Source organism: Microcaecilia unicolor, chromosome 6 (genome assembly GCF_901765095.1).
Source record: "Microcaecilia unicolor chromosome 6, aMicUni1.1, whole genome shotgun sequence".
NCBI classification, from domain to species: domain Eukaryota; kingdom Metazoa; phylum Chordata; class Amphibia; order Gymnophiona; family Siphonopidae; genus Microcaecilia; species Microcaecilia unicolor.
The window spans coordinates 65,168,158-65,183,364 of record NC_044036.1 but is presented as its reverse complement, the minus strand read 5'-3'; the positions used below and the strand labels follow the sequence as shown (position 1 = coordinate 65,183,364).

At 43.8% G+C, this 15,207-nt stretch overlaps 1 protein-coding gene across 3 annotated transcripts in view; it reads right to left on the bottom strand.

Annotated features, from left to right (window-relative positions):
- Window positions 1-7,527: 7,527 nt before the first annotated feature.
- The window catches only part of SH3GLB1 (SH3 domain containing GRB2 like, endophilin B1), a 99,573-nt gene continuing 91,893 nt past the window's right edge, over window positions 7,528-15,207 (bottom strand). For all 3 annotated transcript variants that reach the window (XM_030205582.1, XM_030205583.1, XM_030205584.1), the window contains 2 exons: window positions 14,268-14,490; window positions 7,528-7,989 (listed from right to left, as the gene is read on the bottom strand). In XM_030205582.1, coding sequence (XP_030061442.1) covers window positions 7,882-7,989; window positions 14,268-14,490 — 331 coding nt within the window. In that variant the 3' untranslated portion in view covers window positions 7,528-7,881. The remainder of the gene's footprint in view (window positions 7,990-14,267; window positions 14,491-15,207) is intronic.

Genomic DNA, 15,207 nt, shown 5'->3' with positions numbered 1-15,207 from the left:
CCCCAGTCCCTGGTGGCCTAGTGGGTGACTGACCAACCAACCAACCTCCGCCCCCAGCGACAGGAGGGGGGGGCTGGAGGTCTGCTGGACCTCTGGTCCCCTCTGAAGATCCCCACCCCCCAGGTTCAGGGCATTCCTGGTGGTCCAGTCCCCCTTACCCCCCAACCTTGTGTGCAGAGCTGGTCTTAGGCCAAGGCAGCCGCATAGGGCCCCACGCGGCGCGCCTCAACTCTGCCTCCGACCCCCGCTCGGACCGCATCATGATCCCACTCGGCCGCTCCGCTCCCGCCACCCACCCCTCGCTTGGGCCCGCTGTCAGCTCCCACCTCCCCGGACCCAGACAGTTGAAGTGAACCAGCGACGGCTCACCTCCAGCTTTTCACTTCCCGCTCAATGTCCCACCTTCTGATGAGATATTTCCTGTTTCCGCGAGGGCAGGAGTCACTGAGCGGGGAAGGGAAAAGCTGGAGTCTGGTCAGAGGTGAGCCATTGCTGGTGCGAGTGTGTCTTCAAATAAAGTGAAGCAACAGGGCTACAGTTTGTGCCATCATTCAAAGGCAAGCTATGATAGCTTTTCTATAAGGAACCTTTTTAAAGTGGTCTTGTTGATTTGCGAATGGAACCTTTTACATTAAAGTGATGTGGTTCATTTCTGCATATGATGATTCATGTTGCCTACTGCTCATTTCAGCCTCAGATTAAGCTCAAATTTCCAAGATCAGTTGTCATAGGCCTTTCCCTTCATTCCTCCCTCTCTATACTGTTTCACAATTTTAAAGATGCATCTTAATGCTTTTGCTATTTATTGGTGGTTTCCTTTTTTTATGGAGTGAAGGAATAGCCCAATAGTTAAGAGGATTAAGAGACGCCCAGGCGCTGGATTCTCTTTGTATGCATTTGTGTTATTTTGTTCAATTTTTATTGCAATATAGAAATAGAAAAAGAGCGGATGAATTTTTTCAATTATTAATTTTTTTCTTTATTTTACTTCAATATGAGAATTGGAACTACTAATTGTAGTGGGCTTGAACTGAATAATTTCTGGGGGGGGGGGGGGGGGGGTCATGATAGCATTGTGCTTATTTCAATCAGTTTTTTTGTAAAAATTTTCTAAAAATTGAATAATCTTATCAATGGGGCGGAGCTAGGGTGGGGGCAGACCACCAAATTGGTCTGCACAGGGCCCTGCACTTGCTAAGACCGGACCTGCTTGTGTGTTGGGAGGAGGGAGGGTAACCTTCCTCCCTCCTCTTCCTGCGACGCTGCAAAATGGTGACACCCAGCCCTGCCCAGAGTACCCTCGGATGCGCTGGGCAGGGCTATACACCATATAAGGTCCACCTCCCTCCAAAAAATAAAATATATTTTTTAAAGGAGCCAGTTCAATGGTGCCTTGAACACATCCTTATGCTGGGAAAACTCCACCCCCTGAAGTGTCACCAGCACGCTGCTCCCCCCCAAGAAGTCACGAAGGAGGCAGCATAGTGCCCCTGAAGAACCAAAAGGAAAAGCCAAGAAACAGCCAGCTGTTTGCCTCTCAAGGCCAATCTCACAGATAGTGCACTCAGTACTTTGGCGCTGAAGACCTAGCCACCCAGGCTGCATAGTAGTAGACAAGTAAGACTGAAATGCATCTAGCAGCTAACTGAAAAGTACAAAGAAGATATGCCATCTTAGCAGGTAAGAATTTTTCCTTCCATTACATCCTTACCAGATCACTCTAGATCTGTGGGATATAACAAAGCAGTCCAGAGAAGTGTGGGTGGGATAGAAATGCACAAGATAGCAAGAATAGTCAAGGAAGCGAGTCCTGAAAAGCAACTCAGCAAAGCTTCCCAAGTCCCAGATTTCAAAGGATGGCCTGAACAAGAGAAAATAAAGGAGAAGAGCGTAGACTCCCAAATTAAATCCCAATTAAGAGAAATCAGGAAACAGTATTTGGAAGTACTGCCTAGGGAAATGGGGAAGGATGACTATCCCGCTAGCCAACCAGGACGTAGACTCAAAGGCCAGTAACAGAATGCACCCAGAAGAAAAAGTACCAATCCAACGCTGAAAGAAACCCAGGAGAGAAATCTCTCAAAGAGGCATGATATACTCTGGGATATAGGCTAGGAGCTACTAACAGACTAATGATCCCAGGCATCTAGTGATTATGAGCTTAAAGATATACCCTCTGGAGACACGACAATCCCCTACTCCTTCTGACATGCAGAATCAATATGCAAAGGGAGAAAACTGCAACTGCACTTTCGAGGAAGTTCAGCAACTGAAATAAGTACCCCAATGAGGACCTAACAATCACACAGTGTTAAGGAACACCACCCTGAAAAGGAGTTTGGGTTCACATGGAATTGCACCAAAGAACTGCAGAATGCAAGTCTAAGGAGGTCTGAACGAAAGTTCAAAAAGAAATGTGCTGGCAGCCTTGGCAAAGACAGTCCAAAGGATAGGATGCACAGAGTTTAGGCTGTAAGACAGAGCCTCCAGGAGGGAAAATGCAATGCACCCCCCCCCCCCCCCGAGTTCTGAGACTTACTGAAGCATGCACTATAACAGGTGAAGATTCTCCTCTCACCAATATACAGTGATTAACCTCAGGCTGTGGGGCACTATGCTTTGAGTAGCAGCTACCCTCCTCAGGAATTTCTTTGTTGTTTTTAAGTCTGCTGCCCAAGACCCGAAGTAAGCCACTAGGAACCAGCTGAGCATCAGCTGGCTGCTACCATTTTTGTCCTGTCGTAGCCACACCACCCCAAAACACTGCCAGGGCCGCTAGGCCCAAGTGTTGTGCTGCACTAGGGAGCACCCAGAGAGCCTGTTCAGGACAGAAATCAGAGCTCAGTCACCCAGGTTTGCTAGAGACAGCAGTATCCCAACACAAGTGCCGGGTGGGCTAAAACTGGGGAAACAAACGCTGCTGGAACAAAGCTATTACAGCGACTGCGCTGCAGACTGCCAACCCGTACTTACTGTCATACACGCAAAAGCCGCTGACAAACTATTCTGGCAGGAATATCAGACCATGTCCGCTGCCTCACATCAACAAAAGGCAAAGAAAAAAAAAAAACAAGTGCAGCTGGCAATGAACAAAACTGCAGAAACCAGATGTAAACAAACTCATGTAGGAATCAAGAGCGGTATTATGAAGAGGCAAAGTGAAGTCAGAAGCCACCCTCATCCATTCAATCTGCAATCTGACAGAACCAAAAAGAAATTAGCAGCACCCTGAAAGGAAACCAAATAGGTCCAAACAAAATAACATTTACATCCATGCAGTGCAGCTATCGTATACTTGCTGTTTCCTGATGTAAAGGTGCTACAAGCCGGAAGGAGGAAGGGAACTCGGGACTAATACCATCATCAACCTCAAGATAATGGGCAAGGAAAAGCACCTCTCGCTCCACTGAAAGCCAGCCTTGATCAGAAGCCAGCCTCAGACCTGCATACTTACCCGAGAACTTCTCAAACTCGAAAAACCTTCATGGGGAAAAGAGGGAAATCTAAAAAGTGACTCAACCATCTAAGTATTTCCCTTTTTTTTTTTTTTTTAAGATTTCGTGAAGCAGTGAAATATATTGGTTCTACAGGACAATACTGGTTCAGGAGCTCACCCAGGGCAATGCAGCCCAGGATCTGCACAGTATGATATCTGCTACAGAGACAATACTGAATTATTATGCCTACATAGGCTCTTATTAGGGCAAATCACAAGAACTACTTTGTTTCTGTCTACATCCGCTAGTCGGTGGACAATTACCCACAGGTATGGAATACTCAGCACATAACAGAAACAGTGCTTGGAAAGTAGACTATTTTGATTTACATCAAAGTTCTTTTGCAATTCTGCTTCATATAATGGGAATTACATAGAAATACTTTTATGTAATATTTCCTTCTCTTCACTGTTTAACTATTGTCATTAATATGCAATATTTGAAAGCCAAAACATCTACACAATGACACTACCTAGTACACCTATTTAGAAAAATGTTCAGAGAAGAAAAATAGCAAGTCATCTCTATTTTAAATCTCTAATTACACTCAATGATTTAATAATTATGCTACTGAAGGCAAGATAGAGTCGTATCAACTATATTTTTACACTGGAACCACAAAAAATTTATCATTTTTACAGACAAATCCACAGGACATCAGTTTTATCTGCACAAAATGGATTTATGAAATGCCATTCAGTAAATTAAATGGCAGAGAGCTTTAGATGCAAAATACAGAGCTGGCTAGGGGGATAATGTCACCACTGGAGCCACACTCCAGAGTGGCTCCAGTGACCTCATAATCCCCCTAAAAGTCTCTACTTTTTGCTGTTTGTCTTCTGCAGAATGTTTTTGTTCTTCTCCTGTTTCACAATGGAGCTACATTACTTTGCCATCTTGTCCCAAGATGCACAGAAAATGTCAATAGATCTGCGATATGTTTGTTGTTTCAAAGCATCAAATGTCCTATAATTCCATTACACCTTCCTTACTCTAAAGTCCAACACGGATAAAACAAAATTACAATTCTACACATCTAGCATATTGCACAGCAACAATCATCCAGTCACTTAAATTTAGTAAAGAGGAATTTAATCTATGACCAGGCAGAGAATTGTTTTCAATCTCATTGTCATTCTGGAAATGATACAGATACTTAGCCTAGAGTTTGAAACTTATATTGCTGGTATCCAGACTATTTGAAAAAACCTCTATGACTTTCCAAAAACATTTGTTGAGTTTTTAGAAAATGTATCAGCTACTTATGTACCACCTTTCTTAAACCAAGTTTAACCCAACCCAATTTATAGAATAATCAAATATAATATAGCTGCATCAAATAACCTAAAAATACAGTGATACAATAGAAATGATCAAAAATAGAATCCTATTCAGTACAGAGTTCTCAATTAACTAACTTCATTCTGTTTCTCCAACAGCTGAGGTGCTTGATGTTAAACAATGCAAGTGTAGACACATGCAAAGAAAAGCAGCGATGCTACGGTACCAAAGAAACTTGTAGATAAGACAGCTAGGCCTATATAGAGGCCAAGGTACTAAAAGGGTGCAAATGCATATATGTGATAAAAGTGATTAGTGTGTATAAACTAGGAGTACAAGGCCATTTATTATTTGTATTTGTACATGTTTTTCTGCACATACCAGGCTAATGAGGCTGCACATACTGAAGCAAGACATGTTTTGTCCACTCCTACCCTGAGATAATATTTAACCATCTCTCTGACCTCATGTGCAACTTTCTTTAAATTAGTCACCTTACTTTCTAACTCTTCTTACTCTTACCTATATGTTCCATCTTTGCTTTACCCTTCACTATCAATTAAAATCTTCTATTATGTATTGTGTTGACATTGTATAGCATACTATGCCATACTTCGTATTTGAATATTTTTACTGCTGTAATTGCCTATTGCTCATGTTTGATCTATTCTTACTGTACACCACTTCGAGTGAATTCCTTAAAAAAGGCAGTAAATAAATTCTAATAAGTAAAATAAATTCTGATGCAAAATTATTCAAAGCAGCACATAAGCTATTAGTTCACTAAAAAAGTATGTATGGTAACTGCACTGCAAAGAAATGACTACACCTTAGGATGTACAGTTAAGGATCCTGCAGTAAGTTCAAAGTATAAGTGCCATTTACTTTTGGGACTCATTTATATACAGTGGGGGAAATAAGTATTTGATCCCTTGCTGATTTTGTAAGTTTGCCCACTGACAAAGACATGAGCAGCCCATAATTGAAGGGTAGGTTATTGGTAACAGTGAGAGATAGCACATCACAAATTAAATCCGGAAAATCACATTGTGGAAAGTATATGAATTTATTTGCATTCTGCAGAGGGAAATAAGTATTTGATCCCTCTGGCAAACAAGACCTAATACTTGGTGGCAAAACCCTTGTTGGCAAGCACAGCGGTCAGACGTCTTCTGTAGTTGATGATGAGGTTTGCACACATGTCAGGAGGAATTTTGGTCCACTCCTCTTTGCAGATCATCTCTAAATCATTAAGAGTTCTGGGATGTCGCTTGGCAACTCGCAGCTTCAGCTCCCTCCATAAGTTTTCAATGGGATTAAGGTCTGGTGACTGGCTAGGCCACTCCATGACCCTAATGTGCTTCTTCCTGAGCCACTCCTTTGTTGCCTTGGCTGTATGTTTTGGGTCATTGTCGTGCTGGAAGACCCAGCCACGACCCATTTTAAGGCCCTGGCGGAGGGAAGGAGGTTGTCACTCAGAATTGTACGGTACATGGCCCCATCCATTCTCCCATTGATGCGGTGAAGTAGTCCTGTGCCCTTAGCAGAGAAACACCCCCAAAACATAACATTTCCACCTCCATGCTTGACAGTGGGGACGGTGTTCTTTGGGTCATAGGCAGCATTTCTCTTCCTCCAAACACGGCGAGTTGAGTTCATGCCAAAGAGCTCAATTTTTGTCTCATCTGACCACAGCACCTTCTCCCAATCACTCTCGGCATCATCCAGGTGTTCACTGGCAAACTTCAGACGGGCCGTCACATGTGCCTTCCGGAGCAGGGGGACCTTGCGGGCACTGCAGGATTGCAATCCGTTATGTCGTAATGTGTTACCAATGGTTTTCGTGGTGACAGTGGTCCCAGCTGCCTTGAGATCATTGACAAGTTCCCCCCTTGTAGTTGTAGGCTGATTTCTAACCTTCCTCATGATCAAGGATACCCCACGAGGTGAGATTTTGCGTGGAGCCCCAGATCTTTGTCGATTGACAGTCATTTTGTACTTCTTCCATTTTCTTACTATGGCACCAACAGTTGTCTCCTTCTCGCCCAGCGTCTTACTGATGGTTTTGTAGCCCATTCCAGCCTTGTGCAGGTGTATGATCTTGTCCCTGACATCCTTAGACAGCTCCTTGCTCTTGGCCATTTTGTAGAGGTTAGAGTCTGACTGATTCACTGAGTCTGTGGACAGGTGTCTTTCATACAGGTGACCATTGCCGACAGCTGTCTGTCATGCAGGTAACGAGTTGATTTGGAGCATCTACCTGGTCTGTAGGGGCCAGATCTCTTACTGGTTGGTGGGGGATCAAATACTTATTTCCCTCTGCAGAATGCAAATAAATTCATATACTTTCCACAATGTGATTTTCCGGATTTAATTTGTGATGTGCTATCTCTCACTGTTACCAATAACCTACCCTTCAATTATGGGCTGCTCATGTCTTTGTCAGTGGGCAAACTTACAAAATCAGCAAGGGATCAAATACTTATTTCCCCCACTGTATAATGCACATCACCCATAATAAGCACATGCAGTAAATGCAAGTTTGTGTGTGTACTTTGGGCCTTGTTAATCTTGGCTTAATACATAGGTGTCCTGGTCTCATGTCCCTAAACTGATACTATGTAGCAGCTATATATTCTGTACAGCTACAATACAGGTAAAAAGAAACAAAACAAGTAAGGCAACCTTAAAAAGGGTATTTCAGTCTCAGTGATTTGAGCACCCTGTATCAAAGAATTAGACACAAGCCTGGCATTGATACACAACTTTATTTTACACAAAAGAAGCTGGTCATTAATGAAAAAAATCCAGTAGAAAACAGAACTCCCTGCTTTCAATTCTAAATTATTCAAAAAGGGTGAAGTTTATTAGTGAAAACTTCGGAAGCCATAAATATTGGCACATAACATATGAGCTGTTAAATTAAATGTGAAGTTCTGGAGTATTTATCATGCAACAGTACTGACAGGCAGAAGTGTATGGCCAGGTTTTGATATCTGGTATTAAGACATAACATGGAAGACACATAAATCAGTTTTATATAAAGTTAATTGCATATAAATATGGTGTTTCCATAACTGGCAGTCTCAACACAAGCATTCATTTAGTTTAGCAACTCTAAGTATGTAATAGGCACTTTGCCTTTCTGAGTTCCCCTTTCTCCCATCAGCCAATCTGAATCCATTCCAAGGACACTGTACACTGTTATCACCTAGAAGAAAACAGGAAAATACAGGGTCATCACTTACATTTTCCAAGAAATGATTTTACTCAACACATTTTTAGTAACTTTAAAAGCCTAACAGTCACAGTCATACTGTAAGTAACTGAACAATTTATTGCTCCCTGTGTGCCTTAAATGATAATTTTTGCTCTGAGAGATTCCAACTCTTCCAAGGAATTTAAAGGTTTCAGTGCAATAGGAAGCCAACATAGAACTTCTACTGAAGAAAGCTTAAAAGATTTCAGATTATACATTCCACGGATCCAAGACAATTAAGCAAAAAAGGAATCTGGTGGCCAAATGTAAACCAGAGCATTTTAATCAAAGCATGTTTAGAAATTCTATTTCATGACCCCAATCATCATGAAATTTTCAGAGATTCTGAAGTAGCAGGCATATCGAGGAAGCAAGATACGTGGAAAAGTTACGTCTTTACCTGCTAACTTTCTTTCTTTTTGATGCAGCAGATGAATCCAGAGACTTGTGGGTTGTGACCATCTACCAGCAGGTGGAGAAAGAGTACTAAATTGAACTCTGCCTTATAGACAGCCTTATAGACAGGAACCCTCCCTGGTTATTAAAGGAACTAAGAGTCATCCATGCCTCCTTCCGCACAGTGAGACCGTATCCTCCATGAACCAAAGAACTAGAAGAAAAACTAACTAAACCCCTGTAAGAGTCAAGTGAACCCCTCAACCGCAAAAATTACTAACGAAGGGGGGGGGGGGGGGGGGGGGTGTGTTCTGGATTCATCTGCTGTGACTAAAGGAAAGGAAGTTATCAGGTAACATAACCCTTCCTTCCTCAGCGTCAGCAGCAGATGAATCCAGAGACTTGTGGGATGAAGTAAAGTAGTCCTCATATCAGGCGGGAAGCAGCAGCCCTGGCCACCAGCCCACGCGGTCAAAGACAGCACCCTCTCAGGCCAAGACATCCAAATGATAATGCTGCGCAAAGGTATGCGAGGATGACATCACCGCCCTACAAATCTCTTCCAATGACAAGGTGGCTGATTCCGCCCACGAAGGGCACATGTAAAATGAGCCCAAAGGGCCTCCGGAAACTGTGAGAGAATGCACGTCCATAATTGCTCATCAAATTCACCGAGCAACTGTCTTGGATGCCACATTCCTGCGATTGGGTCCCGAAAGGAGAATGAAAAGATAATTTGAGTGCCAGAACCCATTAGTAGCCTGCAAATACTGTAGAACAACCCTTCACACATCCAGAGCAACAGCCCGAGGGATAAACCTCCTGTCGAAAAGATGACAGAATAAGTGGCTGATCGACATGAAAAGCCAACACCACCTTAGCCAAGAAGGACGGAACTGGACGAAGTGTCACTCCCGACTCAGTGAAAAAGAAAGATCTCTGCAGTATTGTGTTCAGTTCTGGTCACCGTATCAAAAAAAAAAAAAAAAAAAAAAAAAAAAAGATATAGCGGAATTAGAAAAGGTTCAAAGAAGTGCGACCAAAATGATAAAGGGGATGGAACTCTCTCATATGAGGAAAAGCTAAATAGGTTAGGGCTCTTCCAACTTGGAAGAGAGATGCATGAAGGGAGATACGATTCAGGTCTACATGATCTTGAGTGGTGTAGAATGAGTACAAGTAAATTAATTTTTTACTCGTTCCAGAAGTACAAAGACTATGGGACACTCAAGGAAGTTACATGGAAATACTTTTAAAACAAAATGGGAGGAAATACTTTTTCACTCAATGAATAGTTAAGCTCTGGAACTCTTTGCCGGAGGATGTAACGGCAGTTAGTGTACCTGGGTTTAAAAAAAAGGTTTGCACAAAATCCTGAATAGTCCATAGTCTGCTATTTAGACAGACATGGGGAAGCAACTGCTTGCCCTGGGATTTGTAGCATGGAATGCTGCCATGATTTGGGTTTCTGCCAGGTACTTGTGACCTGGCTTGGCCACTGTTGGACACAGGACACTGGGCTAGATGGACCATTGGTCTGACCCAGTATGGCTACTCTTATGTAAGGCAGCGCCTGCAACTCTTCAGGCAGATGAAATTACCACCAAACTGTTTTCAGTGTCAGATCTGTCAATGTGGCTTTCTTTATCGGCTCAAAAGGAGCCCTTTGTAGCACCTGGAGAACCAGATTATGGTTCCACATCCATGAAAGATGCTGAAGAGGAAACTGAAGATGAATGGCCCCCTTCACATCAGGAGAGATCACAATAGTATGGAGGACGTGGTCCCTATAAGACAGTGCTGCCACGTGGGCTTGAAGCATATTGTAGGCCAAACCCATCTGTAGCCCATCCTGCAGGAATGCCAACAGCTGCGAGAGATGAGCCTGAAACGGATTCACTGGCTGCTTGGAGCACCACGGCTCAAACACCCACCAGATCCTTGCGTACACTGCAGAGGCTGTGCACTTCTTGGCATGCAGTAAGGTTATGATGTCCTCTGTGTACCCCTTTTATCTCAATCTCCTCCACTCAATTGCTAGGCCATAAGACCAAAGCAGGAATGATCCTTCATCGAAATGGGCCCTTGATGAAGCAGCTCCTGGTCCAATGGAAGGACAAACGGTTTGTCCACCAGAAGCAGCACCAGGTTCACATACCATGAACTCTGGGGCCAACCCAGAATAATCAATATAACTAGACTGATTATGCTGAATGCGATGAAGCACCTTACTGATCATGGGTCAAGGACGAAAGACATACGGAACGGACGTCAGCCAGGGCTAAATAAGTGTGCTTATGCCCTCCGATCAGACTTCTTTTCCCCTGCTGAAAAACTGGAGACCTTGGTATTGCGATGGGTCGCCATGAGGTCTATGCTCGGTACACCCTACTTCTGCAAAACACTGTGAAAGGCAGTCACCGACAACTCCCATTCTGCTGGATCCAACAAGTTGCAGCTGAGGAAGTCTGCCTGCACATTGAGGCATCCCACAATGTGTGAAATCTGTTGTGACTCTCCGCCCATATGAACAGCGGACAAGCCTCCAGTGCCAAGGCCAGACTGCAGGTTTCTCCCTGCCTGTTGATATAGGCCACCACCGTCATATTGTCCAAGAGAACCTGAAAAGCTCGAAGTGCCAATCGAACTGCCCTCAGGTGCAAGCAATTGATGGGCCACCACAAGTCATCCGGGGACCAGTGCCCCCCTGCACTCTGTGGTGCAGGCAATGAATCCTCCAGCTGGACAGATGCATCTAAGAATACCACCACCACCCACCAAACGGGGATGACAGTAGCATGTCCACCTCAGGTGTGCTGGACAGCGCCACTATGACAGACTGTGCCACACTGCAGGCATCCAAGGGAGCCACAACTAATAATCCTGCAAAACTGGAGACTAGCGGCTCAACGACTGCTGAAGGGGGTGCATGTGCACTCTGGTCCAAGGCACCGTCTCCAATGTTGCTGTCACAGAGCTAAGAAAAGGTACGAGGATTTGGGGTGCACAATGCGAGTTGATTTTGAGATCTGCTGGTCCGTCAAGCAAACTTGGCCCGGGTGGTATCGAATCGAACCGAACCCCCAGTCAGATATTCTGGTGTCTGAGATGGTTGAAGATTACTCTTGGGCAGGTTGATAACCCACCCTTGGGACTGCAACAGCACGATAACTCTGGCCATGACTTGGTGACTCCTGCTCAAGAAGGCCCGAATAAGCCAGCCATTGAGATACAGATGAACCCGGATCCCCTCTCTGCGAAGGAACGCCACCACCATGACTGACCTTGGTAAAAGGTCCTGGGAGCCACTGCGAGCCCATAGGGCATCACTTGGAACTGGAAATGATAACCCAGAACAGCAAAGTGCAGAAAACACTCACAGGGAGGCCAGATGGGAACGTGCAGATAGGCCTCCTTGGAGGCCCAACGCTGTGAGAACTCTCCTGGATGAACAGCTACCAGAACAGACTGTAAATGTCTCTATCCAAAAATGTTAGACACGAAGAAACTGATCAACTTTGAAGTCCAGCACTGAATGATAAGATCCTCCTTTCTTCGGGACCACGAAGTATATGGAACAGTGACCCTACCCGAGTTTGTGAGACGGCATCAGCACCATCGCCCTCAACTCTCGCAGCACCAGAAGGGTAGCCTGAACCACTGCCCAATTTGCTGCCACGCTGCAAGGGGACACCAAGAAAAATCTGCGATGGGAGGGAAAAAAAAAAACCTAATTTGTAGCCATGTGATCATTTCTAGGACTCACTGGTCCTTAGTCATAAAGAGAGCCAAATGCCCCCCACTCATTTCATCAAAGAGTGGACTGACATCCCATCACTGAACAGGTCTGGTGGGGGGCAGCAGGCCACTTGTCCAAAGGACTGGCACTGCTGAAACCAAGACTGCGGCTCGGAAACCAAAGAAGAATATGACTAGCCAGAGTGATACCACCTGGCCTCCTTCAGACATGGTCCAAGAAAACAACAGGGTAACTGATCTGTAAACTCCAAGATGGAAACAAAAAAAAGCAGATACGTGGATTAAAAAACAATATTTAAAATAGGTTAAAATAAAATTAGAAAGCCCGACACAGGCCGTGTTTCGCCCAACTGGGATGCATCAGGGGCTAACAGATATCTGATCATATAAATCCTGAAGAATCAAAACCCTGTGAAGGACCCATATTTGACAGTGCGGGCTGAGGGGAGCGACCAGGGAAACCGCCACATGGGAAAACGGCTCCTCATGACTGCCCACCCCCACAGGAGCAGCGCTTAACCATCTCAGCAGCCATGGACCCAAACCAAAACCACAAGTGCCAACAGGAAGAAAACAATCTGAAGACTCATCAGATTCAAGAAATTCACCTGCCTACTTCAAACCACTGCCAACACTGGCAGATAGTAACCACCCTTTCCACAACACAGGTTCTGGCAGCCCAAAGCTGAGGGTGCGTCTCTCCAAAGAAGAATCAAAGGAGTTGCTGATTTATTTTTTTGTAAGATGACTCGCTCCAAGAGGACGGATGAGTGAACTTAGGGTCGGAATAGGATTGTCAACTGGATCCAGATTTGCCCAACAGTGTTGTTCCAGTCCTGGACTTACCCCAATGTATACAGGGACTTATAACCTTGCTTTTCTTAGGGAATCCAAAGGGGAAATCAGAACAAGTCGTTGCATAAAGTGGGGTATGCCCAGGACGGATCAATCCTGTCAGGCGAACCTAGACCTAGTTGACAACCCTAGGTCAGAAAGGGGTCTGGGGTGACCTGACCTGACACCACCAAGTGTACTCCCTAAAGCCACCACCGGACAGCTGCAGCTCAACGGAACCGGGAACCCCAGAACAGGAGCTTGTGAAGATCTGTTTACTGCCTGCTGGAGATAGTGATAAACTGAATGACCAGGAGGGATCCCGTCCTATAAGCCACAGTTCGATTTAGTACTCTCTCCACCTGCTGGATGGTCACAACCCACAAAAGTCTCTTGATTCATCTGCTGCCAACGCTAAAGAAGGCTACATTTGCTACAAGACTAGCACTACCATAGTTAATGGCATGTACATTTTCAGAGTTGTCTTAAAATTAATGCAGCTGTGTCAGAAAATACACATTTCTCTAATGTGTATCTTATAGGATAAAACCAAAGTACATAATTTTTGAACACAATTTCAGTGTTCAGAAACCATAGAACAAGTTTATTTCTATAACGAAAATAGATTTTTAAATTTTTTTTGCTTAACCATCAGGGCACTACACCCAGCCAGTCAGGGATATCCTGAAAACACTGACTGGCTGGGAGTGCCCCAAGGACTGGGTTGAAAACCACTGGCTTAGGCCATCATGTCCCTCATGCATGCTTTCATACCTTCAAATCTGACTTCAACTGAAACTAATGTTTAAAACGTTATAGGGTTGACAAGGTAATGAGAACAACCAGAGAGGACAGATTAGTATTCCTTTAGCATGCAGTCAAATGAAGGGTTCACACTTATCAGAATGTATAGTATAAAAAAAATTGAGTGAAAACATCTTTAAGCGCCAGGTTAATGTCTGCAGAAAGCTAGCAGCTGCAGAATTCCTATTTCAAAAACATGCTGATTCAATCTAAGTAACCCAAAAGACTAAAATGCAGTAGAATGCCTGTAGAGGAGCAAACTATTTTCAGAAATAATGGTTCTAAGACAGTCCTTAGCTCTACTTTTTTTTGTTCAAATTGCACCCATAGGTCATGATCCCAAACAACTTCAAGGCTTGTTATATCCAAGGTGATTTTTTTTTTTTTTTTTTTAAATTAAAACTTCTGTGCCTAGCAATCTAGGTCGGCACACTCACCTCATCTGCTAGGAGCGATAACTCGCTGCTGTTTGCAGCATCATAGTCATATAGAACTCTGGCCTTCCTACTGCCACTGGAAGCTTTCAGTTCAGTGAAGCCTGAAGTAACTACTGAATTGCCTGCAACAGGCAACGGAGTAGACTCGGAGACAGAGGGGGTTGAAACATTTTGCACAGAGGACAGAGATTGATTATTGTTCGACAGGAAGTTAGAAGGAAAGCTGTTAAACAAAATTAGTAAAATGAGTCATCAAAACAAAACTCAAGATCACTATACTTTAATTTCTTTTTCAGATATGCCATCTACACTGAAACTGATTTTTTTTGGTCAAACAAAATGGTTTTAACTGCAATTTCTTTTCTTACCATGCCTAACGTTTACACAATCATTTATAAATAAATATTGTAGTGCAAGTTATTCTGGACACCATTTAAAAAACAAAACAATGAATCGACTAAACATGCATGTTGCTGTACTGAACAGCCAGAGAATTAATGTGCTGCTCATTAGAAGGTCCAAATCACAGAAGCAGAAAGATGAAAAGTGCACCTCTAGATGGATTACAACATCTCATCCACAGGTGAAATACAAGCAAACTGGACCAACTGTACCTCTGAATATACATACATGCTTCAGCTGTGGAGAAGTGGCATCTTCCAACCAAAAGCATCCATGCTTGCACTATTGCCTCTCTAACTTGGACTGTATTTGAGTGAATGGTGCCAGAACTCCAGAGAGGAATGGGAGAGAGAGAGAGAGAGAGGACAGGGTACAGCCAGTTGTGCGCTGGTTAACAGCATAAACAGTTTATTTCATTTACCTTAGGCGAGATGTACTTAACAATTTTGCAATAAAATCCAAAGGTAAAATATGTGCAACACTACTTTCAAGACTTGTTTACTTGAGTGGGCCAAACAATTTGTTTTGAGTATTGGTG